Source organism: Eucalyptus grandis, chromosome 4 (genome assembly GCF_016545825.1).
Source record: "Eucalyptus grandis isolate ANBG69807.140 chromosome 4, ASM1654582v1, whole genome shotgun sequence".
Taxonomy (NCBI): domain Eukaryota; kingdom Viridiplantae; phylum Streptophyta; class Magnoliopsida; order Myrtales; family Myrtaceae; genus Eucalyptus; species Eucalyptus grandis.
In genome coordinates, this window is record NC_052615.1 from 20,816,044 (window position 1) to 20,840,782 (window position 24,739).

Below are 24,739 nucleotides of genomic sequence, written 5' to 3' on the forward strand. Positions count from 1 at the left end.
AAAGAGAAAAATATTAAAAAAATAAAAAAAAAAAATTAAAAATATTATTAAAAATTGTACACGCGGCGCCGATCAGGCCACGTCAGCCGGCCGAAGTCAGCAAAATCCGGCCAAAATTGGCCGGAAAGGACTGAATTGGCACAACGTAAAAGGTTTAGGACTAAATCGGCACCAAAAAAGGTTTAGGACTAAATCGGCACAAAGCCAAAAGATTTAGGACTTTTTTGGCACTTCTCCCTGCTGTTAAGTGTTGGTGATAGCTGGCCCAAAAAGGAAAAAAAAAGAAAAGTGTTAGTGATAGCGGCTGTCATTGTGATTATTACATTGCTTTGGTTACGTGCAATTCTTGCTAAGTCTGCTTTTGAGTACGTGCTTTCATCATTTCACCAAAACCTTCATTTGATCACATTATTCGTGTGATAACCTCCCTCTTGTCCCACATCGCCTAGGGAGGGAGATCTTGGTCGCCTTATAAGGCTTGGGTCCCTCTAACTGTGTAACGCGTTTTAAAGCCGTGAGGGAAAAGACCGTGGCTGGGATGGCGGTTCGTCCGCGCCAGGGCGGGTGACCCAAAGCGGACAATATTACACAGTGGGGCCCGGGATGTTACAAGTGGTATCAGAGCCGACTCTCGACTGCGTGTGGGACCACATCTTGAATGCTGTTCTGATGCCCGTGGGGCCATAGCGAGGACGCTATTCTGTTAAGAGGTGGATAGTGTGATAACCTCCCTCTTGTCCCACATCGCCTAGGGAGGGAGATCTTGGTCGCTTATAAGGCTTGGGTCCTCTAACCGTGTAACGCGTTTTAAAGCCGTGAGGGAAAAGACCATGGCTAGGATGGCGGTGCGTCCGCGCCAGAGCGGGTGACCCAAAGCGGACAATATTACACAGTGGGGCCCGGGATGTTACAATCCAAGTTGCAGAAAATGTGTGTCAGAGAGGTTTTCATAGGTTGCACATTGCGCCATGTCTTGCCATGTTTTGCACTTGCGAGGCCTTCATTTTACGGTAGGTGGGCAATATCCTTTGCCCCTTTGTTCTCTTGCATACAACCATGTGAGAGAGGAGGTATTCTTTTCCAACAATATCGGGATGTTATCATGTGATGGTCGATGGCACTACAATCTTTTGCCCTTGTGAAGATTGTAATCATTTGAACATGAGGTTTGTAATTTGTACATAAATTGGTTGAGCCATACTACTTGGAATGTTGACTTGAAGGCGACTGACGTTTGAGGGTTGGCCTTTAATATTAATATGGAAGAGTTTCAAAGAGGTGACAACAATTGGACATGTAACTTGAATCCAGAGATGGCATCCCTCGGTCCACTCCTCATGGGTATGATCTGCTCCATGAACGTGGCGATTGCCAAGTTGGTGAAGTGAATCAAAGAGCTTGAGGCAAGAGCTGGAGATGTGCAGTGCTAGGTTTGAGGAAGGGAAGAAGGCGAGCGAAGGTGACAGGTGGAGATTTGGGAGTTGAAGGAGGCAGCAAATGGTTTAGTTTAAACGGGAGTAAGCAGTGAAATTTGGGATTAAAGGATAAGATTTTGGGATTAGGGTTTAATTTGGGAAATTTGGAAATTGAGTTCAGACGATTTTGGATAAAAAAATGCCCCTATTCATGGCATGACAAGCATGTGGACTTTTCTGGCGAAGATTCGTACCACCAGCGAGCTAGAGGATTACAAATAACCAATTCCAGGAGTTTCTTTGAAACAAACACTTCCCTAGCAGTTATTTTACGAACAGTTTCCCAATTTTTTGATATTGTCCTTGAAAACTTTGGTGAAAGACTTGCTATAGCAGAACGAACCATAAGAAAAAATGGTCCTAGAACCCTCTCTCTATTGGCAATTGACTACTCAATGCCATCTATAATCAATTTCTTTTACTTTTTTCCCATTGCCTGTAACATTTCAACCATTTATTTATTTATAGATAAATTAGGCAAAATGGAGATTGAAGAGGAAAGACCCTATCAAGTCGCCGATAATATTGAAACTAGAATAGTTAATATGCAAAAGGAACTGGCGGAAATGGAAGGCAAGGCAAACAATGTGGCTGTAAATGGCAATCACTTTACAATGTACGTAGCTTGATACTTCAAGTGCACATTGAGCGGATTTGGTCTCTTTGTGTGGGGGCGGGTGCTGGTTTTTTTAATTTTATTACTGGTGCAAATCAGCATATAGGTATTCTAAGGTCGGCATACAGATATTTCAAGATCTGAAATATTGGTCGGAAGAGAGGGGTTTAATTAAATGATTGAGGGACTTAGACAGGAGGCTCATACACTACCAACCCTCTTCAACGCCAATCACCTTTAAACGAGAACATAGCAAATCGTCAAACTAATATTGTCAGGGCGTCAATAATATTTGGTGTTGAAGAGTGTTGACTAGTAACTAAGCCTCCTGCTCCCGCGGTAAGTCACTTAATCGTTGGATTAAACTCCTTCTTGCCACTATATCGTTTCTTGGAATACAAAATGCTAACTTGCACGACCAATAAAATTATAAAAGCCAGCTCTAGTCCTACACAAACCTAGTGAGACATATGCGCTCAATATGCAGTTGAAGCATCAAGCTAGCCACATTGTAAAGAAACTCTCAGATGGATGTCATGTCGTATATAGCTGCAACGTCGTTTGCCTTGTTTTCCATCTCCACTGGTTCCTTTTATATATCAACAATTTTATTTTCAATGTTGTCAATGATGCTGTGGGTCTTTTCTCTTCAATCTCCATTTCACCTATTTCATTGGGAAATTGAAATGTACTGATAGGATAAAAGAGAAAAGAAGAAGATTATAGATTGGATCGGGCAGTCAATTATTAGTAGAGGAAGGGTTTTGGGACTATTTTTATTTTTTATTTTTGGGTAATTAGTTCTGCTATAGCAAGTCTTGCACTAAAGTCGTTGGTGGAAGAAGAAGAATGTCTTCCACTGCAGAGTGGTCGTTGTCGGAGAGGTAGGAGAAATTGGCCATGGCTTTGTTCTTCTTCTGGTGGGTTTCTGTTATGCTGTCGTGATTTCCGATTTGTGATTATGATTGTGGGGGGTTTTGTTAGGTTTTTGCAAAGTTTTTTCACACTGGTTCTGTCTTTGCTCTGTTAACGCTAGCAGTGGGGAGAGAATTGTTCTCAACTGCAAGCTTCCTGTCGACTTCCTTAAACAACTCTCGATCCAAGCAATCATGGAGTCGTAGACTTGGAGCTCGAAGCTGTGTGGGGGCAGCAGATGGTGACAAAGATGGGAAATGGCAAGGAGGAGAGAGAGGCGGAGATTATGCTGGCTAAATGCGTGAAACAAAGAAGTGGGACTGTGGGACCCACCATGGGCTATTTTTATTTTTTGGTCTGAATCTGCTCTTTCCAGTAAGTTCCTCTTTTTCGTTTGTTTTCCCTCAATTTCTTCGTGCCCTTTTACGAATTATACCCTTTGGATTGAGATTGAAGAATTGGGTGTTGTTCACCGTTCAGAATCTGAGTGGAAATAGGAGGGTATTCGGTCTATGGAGAAAAGGGCAAACAGTTGGCAACTATGTGGTGAAAGCAGGTCCAAAGAAGATATCTTTTGGCATGGAATGCAGAGGGTCTCTTCAATCTGGGATTAATAAATTAGCTGGTGCTGTTTCCGTTACTATGGGACCTAGAGGTGTGTGTTTCTTTTATTTCTTCTTCCGAAGTTCTTGTTTCTGTCATTTTAATCTTGGAATTATCTGTTTATTTAGTTGTTTATATATCATGGAGGGTTGTGCTGGAGTTGGAGTAATTTAGTGGCTATTTGGACAGACCGAGAGATATTTTGTTTTTTGCAACATTGGAATTGAGAGTTATCCTGAAGGCATATGTGCAGAGCTGTGCTCTTTTAGATTGAGTTTTGCGTATGCAGTTTTCCTCTTGTAATTAGGGCAATGCTAGACATTCTGTACTTTTGGCTGTGACATTTCAAGCTGACTAACTTGTCTTGCTTTCCAGATTACATTGTTTTTCTTTTCTTCATTGTCTCCTTTGTTGCTCAGCCCTTATTCTTCATCATGGACTTGAAGTAATTCATGGAGTATCCTAAGATATCCTATTCCCAGAAGATAGTTATATGACACCGTGCACACAATAGAGTTCTTTTGGTTGCCATGGGACATAATTACAGACAGAACACACTCCCCTTGTTAGAAAAAGAGATTTTGCCAATGTATGAATGTTTACGGTACCATACGTAAGATCTATGCAAATTAGATATAGGGTATGCTAATCTAGAGGTATGACAAGTGTTTCTCTAATTCTTTCTGGAAGTACAATTGCTCATATCTAACATGCAGTTTGGGTGAATTTGACGTGATCTATTTACTTATTTTCTATTGTCCAAATTAGGCTTGTTGAACTCAAAAGTTATAATTAATTAGACGAACTATATTAATTGATTCTATAGCATATCAGGAAAACAGTTTTTAATGAAATACTTTGGCTTGTAGCATTTGCACTCATTAAAATAATTGACAACTCATATGTTCACGACCACTCTAGAGGCATGACAAGCGTTTCTCAGGAGTCCGGTTGCTCATACATCTCTAACATGCAATGAGGGTCAATTGGATGTGGTCTATTTACTTATTCGTACTGTCCAAATTAGGCTTGTTGAACTTAAAAGTTATGACTAATTAGACAAAGCTAAATTAATTGATTCTATAGCGTGTTAGGAAAAGCAATTACTAATGAAATACTTTAGCTTGTGGCATTTGCACTCATTAAAATAATTGACAATTTGTATGTTCATGGCATAATAGTGTGATGCCACGTATAATCATATCACAACTTTGAAATCCAAAGATAACATGTATTTAAGCGTCTAACAGGACATGTTTGACAAATCTTGGAAATAGGTTCTCGTATATAAATTGGTAAAGTTTTTTATACTTACATCAATATGTCACACATCAATGTGTATTCGCGTATAATGTGTTGTGTTGTTATCAATAACATATTGACTTCTATCACTGAAATTCCCCAATGTGTTTGCATGGGTTGACCCATCTATGACACATGCTTAAGTGTTATCCAAACCCATGTTCATCGTATGTCATAAACATTTAGTAGAAAGGTCCAGATAGTTCAAAAATAAGAGACACAATGGAAGCTGAAAAGTAGAAGTCTGATGTTAGCCCTTTGCCGGACAACGAAGGTTGCACTTGTAAAAATGCTCTGTCGGATTGGAGTTTCGGCTCATGGAGTCGGATGATTGATCAGTTTTCTTGTCAATAATATATGTTTAGGCAAGATTTCAAGAATATCAATGCTATTCTGGCGGATTATGTTTTTATTTTTATGTTATTGTTATAACTTATATGTAGTGGTACAAAACGCCCTTTTGAAGGAAAATTCCTCAGAACAATATAATTTTGTCTGATCAGTTATTCGTCAACTGGCCGTAGTGTAGACTTATGTTATTTCCAGTTATATTCGGATATACTGGACGGACTCCATTATGGCCTGATTGATTTATTTAGATTCACTTTATTTCAGAATGCAATGTTGTCCTCTCAGAGTCCGAAACTCCAAAGGTCCTGAATAATGGTGTCACGATTGCCTGAGCAATATAACTTTCAAATGCAATGGAGAATGCTGGGCAACGTTAGACCATGGGATCATTCATGGTTTATAGTTACTTCTCTCCCAGAAACTTTCTCCCATGCTTATGCTCTCAAAATTCAATTTTTGCGCTCAAATGTATGTACTTCCAGATAGCTGCCCGCATGATATACTTAGCTGGTGTTGGCACAGCCACCGCAATCCTGGCTCGAGCAATGATCAAACCTAGGTAGTTGGCAGTTTCATTTGGAGCCTAATCCAATCTCTTTAAAAAAACTGTAAAAGGATTAGGATTTTGACGGGAAAAGACGTGAAAAGAGCTTTCCTGTAAGAGGGAGTGATCACATCAAAGGTTATCGATTGATTTTTCTTTTTTGTGCTTTGTCCAAGAGATGAGCTATTCATGACGAAATTCTTAAATTTTTTCAGCATTTTGCGGCTGTGTTATTTATCTCTGCTGGAAACGATGACCTTATTTTGAAGAATAATTGCGATGCTATAGAAAAGGATTGGACATGATGGAGTTATCTCTATTGAGTCATCCTCATCTTGTGAAACCTTTTTTTTAGTCGAGGAAGAATGAAGGTGGTCAATTTAGCTTTAGGTTTGAAGTAATACGGAGTTGGATTATTGTCTCCTTGCGAAGTTTGGAAAGAGTGTTATTCAGCTCTCTGTCTTCTAAAAAATGTCCCTTAAAGGGATAAGGTCTTCCAATTGCCTACATTAACAAATCCTGAGCTTATTGAGTGCATACCCACCTTTCAATTAAAATTTTACCTTTGTATGATTTCTTCACTTAAGTAAAACTTTTTTCTATATGTCGCCCCATTTCATTACAAACCAGGATAGACCTCTCGCGGAGTTCAGGATGCCAAAGTCCTTGTAACTGATCGGACGATTTCTTATGTCAATGAAATGATTCCTTCGCTGGAGAAGGCAACTCAATTAAGTGTCCCCTTGCTAATAATTGCAGAGGATATCTCAAGGCAAGGACTGGAAACAGTTGTTATGAACAAAATGCAAGGCTTGATGAATGTAGCTGTTGTGCAATATCCGGGGTTCAGAGATGGAAAGAACGGTGTCTTTGTTTGCTGTCAAGTTCCTTCAAGAAGCACTCTTACCCAAACCATGTGATGAGCATTTCCATCCTTTAAGCACATGTTCTACTTTCTGTTTTTTTGTTCCATTAGCATTGTGAGGTGGGACTTGAAGACTGGAAACTTAGGATAGAGGATGCAGAGTAGGCCACATTTGCTGGGATGGATGCTGGAAACTTAGTATAGTACCTGGTGGTGGTGCAGCTTATGTACATCTTTCTATAAGGAGCAAGATGGAAGTTCAAGAGGAGCAGATTTGTTCTGACGTCATAGCAACAGTATGATTCCTGCTTCTTTTCATGTCTTCTTGTGCATCATTTTGTGTGTAATTTAAATTCCAATGAGTAGTTTGAAGGAAACTGAGGTGCTTGGTGCTCGACCAAATGTTGTCAGGCATACCTAGTTTGGTCCAATGAGCATCCTCTGGCGACTCTAATCCCTAGCAAATCGTCAATCTTGTGGTGCAGTGATAATGGGGCCTTGGAGGATGTAAAATGACAAACCATGGCCAAAGTAAATGAGTTGTTTGTGCTCTATATATTTGTAATAGAACATGAGCAGGCAGATCTATGAATGAGTCTATAAATTAGTTATCAATAGCTTGAGAAAACATCGTGCCTTGCATGTCAACTGAAAAGTTCAGATCGACAGGAGAAGTTTCCATTTCCGGACCAACAAATGTGAGAACGTAGGCAAGGCTCAAAGCCGGCATTGCCTGATATTGGGGTGTGCGCAATGGTTCTGGAGTGAAGTTGCTCTCTCACTGTCGATCATTGAATTCTGACAGCAACTTTTCTCCGTGGACCAGTGTAACAACCTCTCATGTGGGCATGAGAAAACTGTATTTTTGCCTTTGCTTGTGAATGGTAAGCTGCCTTACGTCTTCAATAATTGCTTGGGCATTTTAAGTGCAATGCCTTCTCTCTTCCGATGAAAACTTCCTCTTAACGACATTAGCGTGGCTTCTTTTTCCATGCGTGCATATTCAGATTTTAGTTTTCAAGAAAGATGAAAATGCTAGGAAAGGAGATATTTCTTCTGGTGATTTGAGTACATTGTAATATATTTCAAGGCATATAAATGCATTCCCATTTTCATTTTCCCATTTTGTTTTTGATTGGTTATAGTAAGGAAGATGTGCTAGACTTAATCTGAAGGCAATCTGTATTTCGGAAGATTGCATTTTACTTCATGTCAATGGCAACTCCCTTGTGGTACCTTCAGACAACTAATTAAGGTGACTGGACTTTTTATTGTCTGGGCATTTTTCTCTCCTTCTGTTCCCTTGGTGTCCCTGCTCTCCCTCGCTTCTTTTATATTCTCTCTTTTTTTTTTTTTTTGGTAAAGGTAAGTATAATATAGATTTTACCAAACAAATATACAAAGAGAGGAAGCCCGGCACCAACAAAACAAACACTCAAAAGACAAAGGAGTCAAGAGAGTGTAGGGGTGCCATGGTACCATAATAAAAAAGAGGCAAACAAAGGAGGCAAAAATAACGAGAAGAAGGGGAAGTCCTTCTCTCTCTATTTGTAAAGTAAGACTTGTCAAATCCGAACAAGGGGCATCTGGTAGTCGTGTGACATCTGAATCCACCAACGACATTCTTATTAAACACATTACTAATATGACTCGTAACATGTTTCTTAAGTCCAAAGGAGTTGATCACCAGTCTTTACATATTAATGCAAACGATGACGATCATCAAGGAAATCCTCCTATAAAACAGGAATCACATATGCTAAATGTGAATTGTTACTTACTCCGGGATTTATCAATATTCAGTGGAGGGGATGGTGGATCATGTGTTTGGGGATTCTTCAAAATCTTCGAAACCTCCTTGATGACTTGCTTTACAAGTATCCCTTCATGCCTATCAATTGCCGGATAAACTTAGGGTAAGGTCTAAATAATATAAGAAGTTTTCAATAATCAGATCAAATTAAGGTGTTCTAAACAATATAAGAAGTTCTTAGTAATTAACTCAAATTAAGGTGTTGCAGAAATGATGAAAGTAGGTACCCATTAGCGATTTTCTCTGATACCCATCCTTTGGAGGACCCAACCTCCTTGAGAGCTTGCTCCCACTGCTCATAAGTACTTTCATCAACCAGCTCCTTATGTCGAAGCATGTCCTCTCCAAAACAATGTGATATGTCTCGCACATATGAGGGCCTCACTTTATAGAAGATGGGCAATATCTTTTGCCCTTTTGTTCTTTTACATTCAACCATTTGTGCTAGCTCCTTAAGGCACCAGTGAGAGGAGGCATACCTTTTAGAGATAATTGGAATGGATATCTTGGAGTGGTCGATAGCATTGAAAATCTCATGAGCAACATCTTTACCTATGAGGTTCGGGTCATCATCGCCATACACTCTAATTCCTGCAGCCACAAGGCTGATATAGAGGAAAGCAGCAAAGCCATGTCGAGTATCAGGGCCACGAAAGGCCAAGAACACTTGGCATTTACTTTCTTTTCTTTTCTTTTCTGAAAGGTGAAGATACACTGCAATCCAGCAAGATAAACCAAAGTAAAGATGATAAGATATAAGTAAAATGAATTATAGGGAAATACTGAAAGAGTAAGGTAATTTTGAAAAGCCATGAAATTGGTGTAGGATATGAACCACGCGAACCATACATGCCTTCTCTATGTGGCGATTGAAGAATGGCCAAAGCTCTCGCGTGATCAATCCAGAGAATACTCACGCAAGTTAGGCGTTTGGTTCAAATGAAATTGGGAAATACCTGATCTTATGAATATGGGAAGTCGTTCAATCCACGTGGTCTTCAATTCACTCGAAACCTTTGCCACTATCATCTTCACTAGCTCTCCTTCATGCCTGCCCACAGATATATATAAAATCAAAGTCAGGCGTCTAGTTTGATTCCTTCCTTTCCCTATCTCTGCCATTTTGAATTAGTCACTGTCAAGGAAAATTACTAAAAAGTCTTAAACTAATTTTACTTATGCCAATTTAATCCTAAACCCTTTAATTTTGGTCAATCTAGTCCTAATTTTTTTTTTTGAATACTTGACAATTTAGTCCTAATTCTTTTTATTTTGCCAATTGACTTCTACACCTTTTGACGATTTGTCATTTTAGTTTTTCTAGTCAATTTTGGCCGGAAATTGATGATGCAATGATCCAATTAGCATTGGTTATCCTATGTGATATAATCGGTATTGACGTGGATGATTTTTGTAATTTTCTTTAAAAAATATGATTTTTTTTCTTTTTCTCTTTACTTTCTCTTTGTTCCTTTTTCATTATTTTCCTCCATCGCTCGCTAGCCACTAGGATTTCGCGAGGGCCTGGTGAGGGCCTTGCTAGCAAGGCTCCTCACCATCACTATAGGCCACAAGGGCTGGGATACCCTCCCTGACCTCGCTCTCGTCATTCTCGTCGGTGGCCAGCAACTAATGGAGGGAAACAAGGAAATAGATAAAAGAAAAAGGAAATAAAAAATTACAAAAATGAAAAAATAAATTACAAAAGTTAAAAAAAAATACAAAAAATTTAGAAAAGTTTTTAAAAAAAATACAAAAATTTTCTATGTCAATGGCAACAATGACACCTAGGACGACCGGCATTGATTGGCCCGCAACATTAGCAATTTCTAGTCAAAATTAATTGAAGGTCAAATTAGCAAATGATTAAAGAATTAAATTAGTAAAATGTCAAAATGGCTTAGGACTAAATTGATAGAAACGAAATAGGTTTGGACTAAATTGACCAAAGATTTATAACTGAATTGATGCAATACAAAAAGTTTCAAACTTTTTTTCGGAATTTTTCCCATGATTCCCATCCAAGTGCACAGGGATTCGGATTCAAATTTGTGATGGATATAGATGCGTAGATTCGTAAATAAAAACATACGGACGCACAAGAATTTACACATACGTACAAATAACATACCCATTGGCAACTGTCTGTGATATCCACCCTCTAATCCTCGCTACAGAAGTCAACGCTTTCCGCCATTCTAGCACTTCTTCTGAGCTGCACTGTCTCTCATGTTTAGATAGAGCCTCTTCAAAGTTACGGCCTTGGCGACTTACGTCAACGACATGCACCTTATAGAATACAGGGAAGACTGATTTCCCATGCTTTTTGTAGCAATCCATAACCTCTGTGAGCTCTCGGAGACACCATTTGCTTTGTGCGTACTGTTCAGAAATGATGGGAATTGCGATCCTGCAATCTCTGATGGCCCGGAGAATCTCCGCGCCAATCTCCTTGCCGACTGGGAGTGCGTCGTCATCCCTGAAGACGTGGACCCCAGCAGCTACCAGGCTATTGTAGAGGAAATCGGTAAAGCCGGTTCGAGTATCTCCGCCTTTGAAACTTAGGAACACATCATAGTTCTGAGAGGCCACGCTTCTTTTCTCCTGTTGGAATCTGCAAGCGCACAGAGACATATGGGCTAGCAATAGAACGATTGCTAGAGCAAACATCTTCTTTGTTCGCAACTTCTATTTTCTCTTTTCAGATCTAAGTGTGTGCTCTTTCAAGGCTTCTCCTTTTAAAGACTGATGCTTTCCACTCGTTGTTTTTGCTTACTCACAAATTCCAAGGCCTCATCGTGAAAAGTGGTCCATTCTTTAATTCCTGTGAACTTCGCGGAAAAAAGGAGAACAACCGCTATTCTAGAGTTCTTTCAGGAGTCAAGTCATCAGGGTCAACTCAACTCAAGCCGTGACAGCCGAGTCATGAGATAATTGTCTAAGTCATGTGATGACTAAGTCAGTCCTCAATCTTTCTTAATCTTAATTTTTTAGACAAGTCGCTATTATAATCATTATAATCAATTTTATTCTGACATCACTAACATAAACATCGATTATCTTATGTGATACACTAACACTTGGATAATGTTTACAATTTCTTATTAAAAATTTGAATTTTTTCTCCTCCTTTTTTCCTATTTCCGCCCGTCGGCTGGGCCTTGGTGATGGCCAGAAGTCTAAATTATCCTGCATGTTGGATTCTTTGGCATGCTGAATTTATTGACGCAGAAAGACTTCTTCGGTTCATACAGAAGACGGGGCCCCATATATTATATATATTTATTAAAGTGGAGTCCGCGATTTTTTTTTTTTTTTTTTTGGGGGTAAAGGGGTCAATGGGTCAAATAATTAATCAAAGGCGCGGGCCTCCTTTGTCCCATTCATAAGCTCTCTCCAAGCGGGACCATACACTGGGAAAGAATTGGTGGAGCTCTCATGTAAGCTTTCTTTGTTTTCGACAAAAAAAAAAAAAAAAACCCACCGGAGAGGCTTCCTCGAGGCTTCTCTTAACTACCAACAAAATAATTAAATATTAAATCACACTTTAATTTAATAACTTAAAATTTTAAAATAACAAATAGTAATTTCATAAAATCTCACGTGATATTAAAATAGGAGATCTTGAGTTTTAGATCCCAATCCACACTTAATAATAGGCAAAAATAGAGCAAAAATAGAACACTTGAAAATCTCACAACTACAAATAATGATTTAACTAGTTAAATTCTTGTGGTTAGAGTTTGTGTAATTTTTAAAAGTGAGATTTGACTGGAAATTATAAAGGGCTAAACATTGAATAAAGTTAATCGAGTCAAGAAAATTCCAAAAAGAGATGAAGGACCGCCATCCGATATCAGACGATATTTTTTAATGAAGACAATGCACTCTTTTTGTAGTTGTCTTTTTTCTCTTCGAAATATGATTAGTTAATGGCCTGAACTATTTTTCGTGTAGCAAATTTAAGTCCATTGTTTTTTTTAAATAAAATAAAATAATAAATTCTGAAAGAGGCATTTTGTTAGGATGAAAGGGAGAGTATCGTAATTTCAGGTCGGTTTGTTCAACTGGCCTGTTATCAGCGGATTGTTCGCTCGCGATTGACCAAGACAAAACTCAAATTGCCTTCCCAGACGACAACAACAATTACATCGATCAATACTCTGTATTAGACTTTGCGATCGACTCTAAGATGCTGACTCTTTTCTCCTTTCATTTTCAGGACTACGAGACATTCATTGTCCTAGGAGTTCAAAACACATGACGGTGTTTTATTTTTCTTTTGTTCGCTTGCTGATCAATACAGCATTTGACAACTAAAATCAGCACCCTAGCAAATAAGTGATCCAAAGCTAGGAACTGTCTATACTCTTCTCATTCCGTCACTTTCCTACACCTTTAGAATTTCTTGCGTTAGTTCATTGCATTTGTGCTCGAGAGCCTCGCGAAACAGGCGAGTTGTGGCGTGAAGGGCAGAGAGTTCCTTACACCACGCCTGTCCCGTTCTCCGACATAGCATAAGGCTAGAGCTAAATTGCACGGTCAGTCGCACTTAATCTGGGTCTCAGCTGATCAAGGACATAGAGACCTGCATACGTCTAGATGGTTGCTGGCTTTGCGGTTCAATGATAAGTTACTTATAATGATGATGATGATAGAATTTCTGATGAGTTGCGATGGCAAATGAATGTGATCTTGACTTGTGAGTACATTTGGACTCCCAGTCAATTCGGATTTGTGCAGTAAGTCATTGATAGATCTTGGAAAGTATCCGGAAGCACCACGGTTTGAAAAAAGAGATTTGTAAACTTCCTCGAAGGGATCATGTTCGGAAAACTTCGAAGCATAATTCAGAGCAAATACAGCTGAGGAAGTGCAGCACGGGGCAAAGGACTCTCACCCGAAAATAACCCTGAACCATTTATTTGGAATTCCTTCAAGATATAAAATACTATCTGAATTTTGGAAAGTATTGAAAAAAAAAAATTTGAATTCACGTGTCAAATGTAATGAAAATTTTGGGTGTTTTGGCTAAAAAAAATTAAAGAATATTTGTGGTAAGATTTAAATTAAGTAAAAGGATTGAGTCTACGCGAACATATGATGAACCTTGAGTTGATTAAGCTTTCAAATTCAATGTCTTGTCCAAACCATCCAGTTTTATCTTCATGCCCATTGCTTCGGAATTGTACATCAAGTTAAATTTCGTTGGCCGCTGCAAATATGAAAGGAGTTTGCGATATCCATGGGCCTAACAATTGGGTCTAAGAGGGTATCATTTAACCAATGATCACCTTTAAAACCCACACAAAAGATAGGGAAAAGTATAAAAAAAAAATCCTAAATTTAGTCGCAAACCTTTTAATGATATCAATTCTATTTTTTTTAGTCTAAATGGTGTCGATTCAATGCTTTTGTGCTCAAGATCCTTATGTTGAGAATATGGGTTGCTGTTGCGGGCTCCACTTTATAGAAGATGGGCAATACTTTTGCTCATTTTTCTCCTTGCATTCAACAATTTGAGCTAGCTCGAGGCAAGAATATGAAGAGTCAAATTTTTCAGAGATGATCTGAATACATATTTTGCACTGGTCGATAGCATCTCATGAGCAATGTCTTTACTTGTGAGGGGCGGACAATCACTATTAAACACTTTGATTCCGACATCCACAAGATTGACCTCAAGAAGCCAATTTGGATTGAATATTTTGGCTGTAAACCCTTGCCATTTAATTTCTCTTCTTTTCTTTTCCAAAATGTGTGGATAAACTGTAGCACCAAATTGATGGTGATAAAATGTAGTTATCATGCAAATATTGTGAAAGACTTAATTAACTTTAAACCACCAAGGCTCTCACATGATGAATGCAGAGAATGCTTATGAATGGTAGGTAGGCCTTGGCTCAAAGAGAATTGGGAGATACTGAGCTTATGAAAGTGGGGAGCTGTTTAATATACATCATCTTCAATTCACTTGAAAATAACCAAAGTTAGAGTTGCAGTTTGATTCCTTCCATTCCATCCAAGTGCACACCCAAATGAGCAGTGGATGTTTTCATGCCCTATTAGGCAACTTTCTTTCGCACCAAAACAACAAACAGAACATAATTTGACTCCACTGCCCATCTTTATAAGGGACACGGTTCAGATCCTTTTTAAGTGCCAGTTCAGCTATTGACGAAATCTGACGGGTTTTGAGTGCTATTATACCATTATAGGTTACATAACACACCCATCAGCAAAGCTCTGCGATGTCCAATCCTCCAATCCTCACGACAGAAGTCTGCACGCTTCCCTCCATATTAGCACTTCTTCTGGGCCGTACCGCATGGCATGTTTATATAGATCCTCTCCAAATTTAACGGCGATGGCAACCCACGTCAACATAACTCACCTTATAGAATGTAGGGAAGACTGATTTGCCATGCTATCTGCGGCAATTCACCATCATCTCAGTGAGCTCCTGATTACCCGAACTTGTCAAATATGGCCCCGTTTGATTCAGTTTTGGGGAAATGTCCTTGAGAAAATACAACTATCTTTGTTGAAGGGGTTTTTTGAAATGCAAATAGCATTTGATAATTGTAATTTTAAAGTGTATTGAGAAACAATTTTGGTTTAAATGACGTTTAATAAATATTACATCTGCGAAGGGCTTTTACTAAATTAAAAAAAAGAAAAAAAAGGTTTTTACATATTTTTTTGGGAGTTTAGCCGCCAAACGGCCTTGCCCGAGACCTGTGGCATGACCAAGGTGGCATTGCTTGAGGTCAAGCAGCGGTCACCGGTGTGCAACCTCTTGGCCGGTGACCGTTGACCTTCAATCGACTTTTCCGTGTGATGGTCTTTGTGGGAGATGAACAATAAACGAGGGGCCAAGACTTGCATTTCGAGAATGCAACTTCACGAAAGACCTCCAAACCTATTTTGAGCTAAAGGCTTTTAAAGCCATTTGGAGATGCAATTGTATTTCCCCAAAGTTGAGCAAAAAATAAATCAAACGTATTTACATTTGGTTAAGGGATTTTAGAGATTCAAAGTCCATTGCAAATACTAATCCAAATGGGGCCTATATCCTAAATTAAAGACAAAATCATCCTTCCTACATTTACTTTGTTTTGTGTTGACTGGAATCCAAACGTGTGGTGCTGATGTCGTGAGTTTTAAATCCCTCTAGTGGCGGGCCAAATCTGATCGCATTAAATGGTGTTGCTTATCAGAATTTCATTTCCGTCACTATTTGTGCCGCTATGCCCATCATCTACAAATAATTTTGTGCGCGTGTCAATATTCTTTTGCCCCGCGATATGTGCCATAAGTCTCTCTCTCTCTCTCTCTCTCTCTTTTTGGTCATAAGACTTCGCTAGCATTCGATAATGGCTTTCCCTTCTCCACTTCATCCAACCTGTCTCAACTCTTTTTTGGATGATATCTCTGTTGATTTTCCTCTTCTTCTTTTTGGCAAAACAAATTCGAATCGAACGCAGAAGCTCCTTGACACTTTATGTTCTTATGTAAGGGCCGTTTATCTTCTACTCTTATGGACCTTACTCATTGTACATTTCATCTTATGGATTGACTTTTGATGTATAACCCATCTTCCACATTGGATTGTACTATTCAGACAGCTACTATCAAAAGATGAAACTAACGCCCATCAAAGGTTCCGTCTTCTGCAACTGTATCTATGGGGAAAAAATGCTATTTAACGGATATATAGGAGTACTACAAACCTGTCATGTGTGTTTGCTTCCAATTGAAATTATTGATTATAAGAGAGAGAATTATAGTCTTTAAGACGATTTCTAGTAATTGAAGACAGGGCGAATGAAAGAGAAGCAGAAGCCTGTTTCCTTTCCTTTTCTCTGCTCTTTCCCTTTCATCTAAATCCTATGGTGCTTCGACATAGTGCCTATGCCAATGACAATGATCAGACTACAAAGCACAGACCGTCAAAAGGAAGGAGGGAGGACAGAAGAGTGCATCTTCTTAAAAGTTGGGGACATGCTCATTCATTTCTGCCTTGAGGAACAAATCAATCGTTTCAAATTTCTGTCCTTTCGGCAAGAAGAATTACCATCTCTATATTTTGAGTATATCGTGCCTGTTCATATCGTGTCGAATGGGATGCCGCGGAAGGAAATCGGTAAGTATGCTTTCATGCCCTGGTGAAGCTTCATATCATTGTGTGATCCTCAGTCCAGCTGCATAGTTTTCTAAAAGAGCAGTGTCTATTGAAATATGCACGGAAGGCAGAAATTTCATCGCAATAGTAAACCATAGCTTAGATCTAGACCAGGAACTAATTGAAACTATCCATGTTCACCAGAGCCAAAAGCGAATGCTCTGATTTGATTGATCATCAGTAGTGATGCCTAATACTAGTAATTGTCACACGAGCATGAACTCTGACATGCAATATGAGCTTTCTCCTGCGTGAAAGGGTAGGTACACAGATATGAAGTAATTACTCAAGCATCTACCAACATATGCCTGCAACACTGGCAATACTCTAGAGTCAACAACAGCCACTGGCGCCAGAACATATTCAACAAGCTATTATGTTAAAAATTGCTCCTTGCAGTGAAACAACTAGAATCCGAGGAATCATATTCATAGCTCCTGCAGCAAAAACTCCACATGTACTGAAGAAGGTGGGACCGGATTTGCTCCATGCCATATGATGTCATTCCTGCTTGTAATGGTTGGAAAACGAGACTAGGGAAACCCAAGTTCGAGCTGCATCAGATGGGAGCATGTGCTCATGGCTGCTGGAGGTTGGAGGAAGGAGCAACATCCATCCAATTGAATCATCTCTTTGCTTCAAAGGCCATGCCTCATATGTAGTAACCTCTTTAGATTTGTTGAGCAATCACTATCTTGTTTAATTATTTTCCGCACGTGGTACTGGAAATCAGGAATACAAATAACGATGCACGGCCTGTCTTTTTACTTATCTGGTTGATGAAAAGATTTTCCTCTATACTTCAGATTAGGATTTTTCACTAAGGGACTTTGTGATATAAAGTAACAAAGAACAGAATGAATTGCTGCGGAAAACTTTAACGATCTTTTTTGCGGCCAAAGATCTGTTTTGTCATTTTGGGTCCCGAGACAGCACCTTCCTTCTCTTAGTGTTGGTATCCCAGTTTATGGTACATAGCGGAGTTCATTCAATGCTGATGAGATGCACACCGGTCAATATCGTGGCTTTTCATTATCAATTTGAGAATTTTATCCACCGCCCACCTTCCTCGTGGCACCAGATATACGCCATATTGGGTTTAATTTTGGCTGCAGGGACATTCCCTATGTCAGTTCGAGCGGACCAATAATGGCCGCAGCTGGATGTAGCTCCAATAACATGAATGTGGTTGTATGGGATACACTGGCTCCAACTTCTACTTCTCAAGCCTTTATAATCTGTCATGAAGGTCTGTCCTTTTTCTTCAACTGAAAATATGCATTTTGTGCTCGGTTTGTACTTTCTAAGCACCAGATTTCGCCTACAAGGACGCCTCATTTAGATGAGGCGGTGCATCTTTTTGGGCCAACTCGATGGGGGAGATGAATTTATTAATTACGAATGCTGGAGTAATTGGTTGGAGGAAGCATAAGGTATGGGCAAAAATAATGTCCCAGTAATTGGTGTAATTGGTTGTAGGTCTGGATAGGGTTGTCGAACATTAGACAGCTTTACCCTCTTCACTACGGAGAGGCTTCTCTGTGACTTTTACCTATTGACTTCCATATAGCAACTTTACCATCTACAAGGCTGATGGCTCGGTGGAGAACCTCGGGGCCCCGCTATCTGCTCGCCGACCGGGAGCGCGGCTTCGTCTGTGGACACGCGGACTCCAGCAACTAACTAGCAGGTTTTTGGAGAGCAAATCGGGGGAGTAGGGGCGAGTTTCTCTGCCGCCCAAGCTCAAAGAATACGTCATATTTCCAAAGGGACGGCGCTCTTTTGGCCATGCCGGAATCTGGAAGCGGCGGACGGCGGGTGAGAGTCGAACGGGGGCATTCATCTTCATCGTTGTTCGCGACTTATATTCTTTTCATCCTTTTAGTAATAAAGAAAAGTGTGTGTTTTTAGACATTTAAGAGGAAAGAGAGGGAGAAGCAGAGACCTCCCTTTTTGTTTTCTTTTTTTCTTCTCTCAACCCTTTTTTCTATGCTTGTTGGGTTCTCCGCAACCCTTTCTTAAATTGCCTTGTTTTCTTTTCTTTTTTAATTCTGGATCGGCCTTTTAGCAATCCAATTGTTGCGTGGCTGATGCGATTCGGGGCTGCAGCCCCTATTCTCGCTTTGATTGGGCCCTGATTTTTTTTTTTTGGTTGGGCTTGTGGGGGTTGTGTTGGACGTTGGCGGCCTGGGGTTTGGTAGTTTAGACAAATTTTGATGGCACCAGCTTCAAAAAATTTCTTTTCCCAAGCACGTTCTGCTGAGTCCTGCACTTGTTTCCTATGAAATTGGTTTTTTTTCCCCTTGTCCTTCATGAACGTAATGAGACCGGGACTTATTGCAAATGCAATGGGTGGAGGTTCTACTATTGAGAGACCAGAGATTCTGGATTACTTGAATTAATTTCTGATTTACTCATCTTTGTTTCTGTGGTGCTTTTGCCTCGGTTCTTGCATTGAGAATTTTTAGTATAAAATGAAAAATGATTTTGCACATAAAAGAAGAGGGGTTTGGTATGGTTCTCTGTTCCGGGTTCTCTAGAACCGTCCCACTGGATTGTTTTCAGGTTCCAGCCCTGATGTGGAACAGGTCTGTCCATACCATGCTCATCCTTAGCTACATCCGCTGCATGGTTTATATGGTATTGATGATGATGTAAGTTTAAGTTAATTTGCTTTCAGTTGCAAAATTCTGATTTATTAATGCATTGGTTTTCTGATGACGCGAGCTTGAGAAGCCACTTCAAGATGCAAACTTCCTATTAGCTTTGGGTTGACCGTGGACTCTTGTTTACAACTCTATCCGCACTTGGGTGGAGCTACTTGTTCGGATGTATATATTATTACATATCTTTGTTCCATTGTATGAGTTATAACTAATACTCTGCCCTCAATCTTTGTTTTGTATAGATATTCTGTTGTGTGGTGCTTTAGTGCATAGAACATATAACCTTGAGCGGGACTGCAGCAAGCATCATGGTGAGAGCCTTATCGAACCTACTCCTCAAGGGGCATTATAGGGTCCCCAGGAGGATGCTCTAATAGAATGGTGAGCTTTCATTCCTGTATGAACTAGCAGAAGGTGCAGTTATACCGGTTATAACTGAATGACTGGAGGTGCATAGGATTGAGTTCTGAAGTTAAAAGATGGTTTTTGAGGTGTGCCCTAAGATCTTGAGTAGAAGCTAGGTTTGCTGGGCAAACAAGAGAACCGACATAGAAACGCCCACGGGGGATGAAACACAGAAGGTCTTCATTAGAATTACGTAGGTTATTTTTAAGGACCCTATGTTTCTTCTCCAGCACGAGTGTGGTGCTTATGTGATGCTCCACTGATGGAAGTGCAACGCTGGCTGTTATGGCAGTGACTTCCTATTTCAAACTTTAGCTTCTTTTCATAGTCATTGCCAATGTAACAACTTTTAAACAAACTATCAAATATCCTTATCAAAGGATAGTGTAGGCAGTGCTCAAGTGAGATAAAAGCCATTTTTCATTGGTCATGTGTTTTTAGTCCCACAAACTCTCAAGCCATATTTCTGATGGTAGCTTAGTCTCTATGTTAGCTTTGTGTTTGCAATAATGCGCTAACTTCCCTTTTGCAACTATTATTAGCAGGTATCTACATCGTTAAGTCTAAGAGGAATGAGATACTTCACTACTTTACTAAATGACCCAGACATGCATGATGACTTCAAACCTTGGGTAAGTTTCAGTGTTCTGCCATTTTTCTAAAGGATTTTGTTGAACAGGTAGGCACTCCATGACATGACATGACATGACATGACATGGTTATCTAGTTTTTTGTTATGTTCTGCGATCCTAATGACTTTGCTCATCTATTCCCTTCATTTGCTTAACTTCGTTCTTATTATGATTAAGGATGTCAAGGAAAATCCTGTGTTGATATACATGAAAGGGCTCCCTAAGTTGCTGCAGCATGGGTTCAGCTCTCTAGCTGCAAGAGTATTGAAACTTGTCATTAAGTTTTCTTGCCTTTTATAGCGTTTTCAACATGTCTTTGGTGGACTTACCTAGCGCTGCTTTCCATGAAAAAGTATGGGGATGTAGTCTTGACAAATTTGCCTGCTGAACGTAATGTGTGATTTTTGTTCTAGGTTTGTACTAGAACTTCGTGAAATTGGGATTTGTAGATCTGGTTCGATATCATTAGGGAGGAAAGTACTGGACTGGTTGGTTTTTAATTAGCACGAGAATTAGCATGAGCTGATCTTGACTTTGCTGGACAATACTTCGGGAGGAATATACTCACATGCCATATTAACCTACTTGAGAAGACCATGAATGTGCAATTCCAAGCATGATTACTACTGGGAATGTGAGAGTACTGATGCTGATCATCCTTTTGCATGCTTTATCACTACAAACATCAACATTCAATATTAATAAAGAAATGGTAACTGTAAATATTTATGGCGAAACGTCTTTGTCCTGTATAGTACCCACACATCTCGTGCCTCAGCAGGAGCATTCTCAAGGCAAGCCAGGCGGATAGCTTCTGTCAAATGCTTAGTTTCCCAAAATTTCCTTTATTGAAAGAGCTTTGGTGGGCAAGAAGCCATAAAACTGAAAATATTTCCATCCAAATCAGCTATATTTATTTTTCTTCTCCAACGTGTAAGGGTGATTAATTTCTCTTTCTGTATGACCGACTATCACATCTTGTCATATGCTGATTATGAGGCTTTGTCATATATGGACATATAATATCATCCACCTCTTTTGATGTCTTACACGGTAATAATGTCCATATCCACACGAAGTGCTAGTGGATCATGTGCATAGAAGAAAATGTCGGTGATTCCTCATTCTGATCTGTTTCTTCTCACACATTGTGATGCCTACATGATATGTTAGTGTTTGGGATTTGATTGATTGAGCTAGTTGAAGTCTTCTTTCCACCCTTGCAGATCTTCCTTTTAGTGTTAGGAACCTTTTGGAAGATGCAGAGCTGAAAAGTGCCATGATACGTGTGGAGTGGTATGAGAATGCCCTTTCAAAGAAAAATTCCTCACAAGTGCTAGAGATATTTTGGAAGATGCAGAGCGCAAAGGTTCTGTGGAAGCTTTCAGGCAAGTCTCACCTACCTTTTGACAGTGCCTGATTTTGGCTGATTTTTCCTATCACATTTTACTTGTATGCTGAAAATGTTTGAAATGCCTTTGATATAACATATTTAACAATGCCAAGATGATTAAGAGTTCATATACTACCTCAAAGCTATAGCATGCAACAAAATCTTCTTTCAAGTTTTTCCTTTCTTGTTAGACAATACTTCAGCCTCAAGTTTCTGCCTAAAATTCCATCCATCATATCAAGGCACTCCGGTATTGGCATGGACTTCTGCTTTTTCAGCTACATTTTGAGAACAAGCGTATGGCATTGTGTCATGGTTTTGTTTTTCGTAGAATAGAGGACCTTAAAACATGAACCTATGTTGGCTGGTTTATGCTGAATTTTTCTATTGTGGAGATAAGAATAATGCGTAGGATTATGTTTTCTTAGCTGTTCTCTCATTTGCAGCAATTGGCCCACGTTCCTCCAGAAATTAACAAGCTCGGATTCATTGGAAGTTCTGATATTATTTTGAATATGCATCAGGTGAGGCCTCGTTGGATACCATTTCTGCTCTTCCTACTTCCAATTATTTTGGCTGATGTGGCTGTTTTTTCCGTCCGGAGTGGAGAGTAAAAGGAAAAGCTCAAGGATACTGCAGCTAAGCAGAAAAAGTAGGCTTAAGCAATACATGGCCAACTAGAGAGAACAGGAATTTTGAGGGTTGCTTGGTTTTGTCGCGTCCTACCCTCGGGGGGAGGGAACAGGTTTAGGGGTATTGCCTAAAAGACGGGCCTAAGGCCCATGATTAGGCGTGAGCTCTCCCAAGCCCATACCCCGCGTGACATTGGGATATTCTTAAGAAATTTTGCACAAAAGGAGTCGCCACTAGCCTATTGGGGTCGGCTAGAAACCAAGTGAGACATGGGAGCGTGCCTCACTTCCTACGCAACCAGAGAGTCTAGGATCGGGGACTTGATTACACTAATTAACCAATTAGTGCCATTTCGGTACCTATCTTGTTCATTTTAAAAGAAATGATTTTTGTTAGGCAGTGCTGGATTGATTTTACTCATCCACAAAACATATCAAAGTGATCATACGGGTGCAATCTAAACACATACTATTATCATACCATATGACTACACACATACCATTAAACATAACAACATATACAATCTAAACATGCGATGTAATCAAAATAAATGCAGAATTACACTTAAAACAACAACACCTAGCAATTCCTAACCAAACTCTATCATTTTTTGAATTTTCGAAATTTTTTGATTTTTTAATTTTTTGATTTTTTTAATTATAAATTTTTTAAAAAATTTTAAAATTTTCTCAAAAAAATTTCGATTTTTTTTTAATTTTCTCAAAAAAAAATTCGATTTTTTTAAATTTAAATTTAATTTTTTTAAAATTATTTAAAAAAGTGGACGAATCGGGTCGGGTCCGGTCGACCCGACCCGATTCAGCCTGAGTCTACGATTTGGGTCCGGTCTCCGACCGGGACCAGGTTTGATCCAGCTGGTATGCGGGCCGGTCAGCCCGCTTCGAAAAGAAACTAGGCCCAGCCACATTTTCCTATTTCCCCTCTTTTTCTTTTTTTTTAAAAAAGAAGCCCGGCCCGAATTGAAATTAGCCCTTATTCCCTAAAAGAGGGGCTCGGCCCAAATGATGAATCAGCCCATTTGTACAGCCCTAAGCGAAGCCCATTTCCTATTTTCTATTTTCAGCCCTTTTGTGTTTTCCTTTTTTTTTCTTTTTTCCTTCTTTTTTATTTTCTTTTGTACTTTTCTTTTGGGCGTCTTCTCCGAGCCCCCCCCTCCCGCAGTCACGATTCGCCGGAGCTTCTACAGCTCCTCCGCCGGTCCGACGCCGACAACGCCGCGAGTGCTGGCGGCCCTAAGGAAGGTCGCCAGACCACTGCCGCCCACCGTCATCCTCTCGACCGGCATCGACCCTCGCCAGCTACCTATTCCGGCAACAACTACCTTATTTTTGACGGAACGAGTCGTCGACTCAAATACATGCCAAATCTCGCGCAAATCGTCCGAAAATACAACAAATCAGGGCAAAGCAACAAGGATTCAGCAAGCAAAGGGGGAAAAATGAATGGGTCCGGTGTCAAAACGCGAGTTACTCCTCGGTTTTCTTTGAAGACTTTTGTCGAACACCTGGTGTGCACTACCGAATTCGAAGGATTTCGGCTTAACCGAACGCCGAATACGTTTCAGGGGTCTTGGGGTACAACACCTAAGGAACACGGGAGCAAACAACCAAGGCGACGAGGGCCGGAGCTCGCGCGAGCCGATCGGCCGTGAGCTTTGGCCCAGCATTTTCCAGAAATGAGGCTACGGGATTCAAGAGACCTACCTCGTCCGGCGATGGGCTACGACGAACGACGGCGGGCAAACGGACCTCTGGCGCCGATGAACTGCTTCCGCGAGCTCCTGCTTCGGGTTCGGTCTCTCCTCCCTTCGGTGTTCCTCTCTTGCTTGCTCTCGGCTTGGCGGTTTCTCGGTCTCGACGCTCCCTGTGCTGCTGGGTTCTGAAGATTACAGCGGCAGCCAGTAGTTCACCGGCGGCAGCTGGAAGTCTGAGACTCCTCGGCTCCTTACCCGGCCTATTCTCCTCCCTTTCCTCTCGATTTCCCCTCTGTGTTCTCCCTTTTTGGTCTTGATTTTTTTGTAGTGTCGATTCCCCCCTTCTCCACTTTCTGTGATGTTGCCTTCTTCGGTTTTATACCCGGCCAGCAAGCGCGCATGGCCTCTGCGGCTACCAGCTTGCCGGCCGGACTGCCCCTCCGACCCGCGGATCATGCCGCTCACTTGCCACCAATCCCCTTGCTCCCTCTGTTGCTGCCCTGTTTCTGTTCTTCTTTGTAGGTCTTGCAGCGAAGACCGACTGCAGGAGGGAGACAGCCAGCTCATGCGTGGGCTGGGCTGAAGGGAAAAAGAAAAACCAAGGCTGGGCCGGGCCTAGCATGAAGT

The 24,739-nt window shown here is 40.3% G+C and overlaps 1 protein-coding gene and 1 pseudogene across 1 annotated transcript; one reads left to right on the forward strand and one right to left on the reverse strand.

The window, feature by feature from the left end:
• Positions 1 to 8,236: 8,236 nt before the first annotated feature.
• On the reverse strand, positions 8,237 to 11,239 carry LOC104442801. Its single transcript, XM_010056187.3, has 4 exons — positions 10,616 to 11,239; positions 9,441 to 9,535; positions 8,712 to 9,198; positions 8,237 to 8,562 (listed from the first exon to the last, which is right to left on the reverse strand). The coding sequence occupies exons 1-4, from the start codon at positions 11,152 to 11,154 to the stop codon at positions 8,445 to 8,447; spliced, it is 1,239 nt and encodes a 412-aa protein (XP_010054489.3). The 5' UTR covers positions 11,155 to 11,239; the 3' UTR covers positions 8,237 to 8,444.
• A 6,579-nt stretch (positions 11,240 to 17,818) lies between these two features.
• On the forward strand, positions 17,819 to 24,736 carry LOC120292554 (annotated as a pseudogene).
• The last annotated feature ends 3 nt before the right edge of the window (positions 24,737 to 24,739 follow it).

Bases quoted from the DNA above. Each gene is read 5' to 3' on its own strand.
- LOC104442801 (XM_010056187.3), bottom strand. From the start codon at position 11,154: ATGTTTGCTCTAGCAATCGTTCTATTGCTAGCCCATATGTCTCTGTGC. The intron at 9,199-9,440 runs GTATTTCCCAAT...GCTGGATTGCAG, and splicing joins TCCCATATTCATAAGATCAG to TGTATCTTCACCTTTCAGAA. The intron at 8,563-8,711 runs GTACCTACTTTC...GGCAATTGATAG, and splicing joins TCAGAGAAAATCGCTAATGG to GCATGAAGGGATACTTGTAA.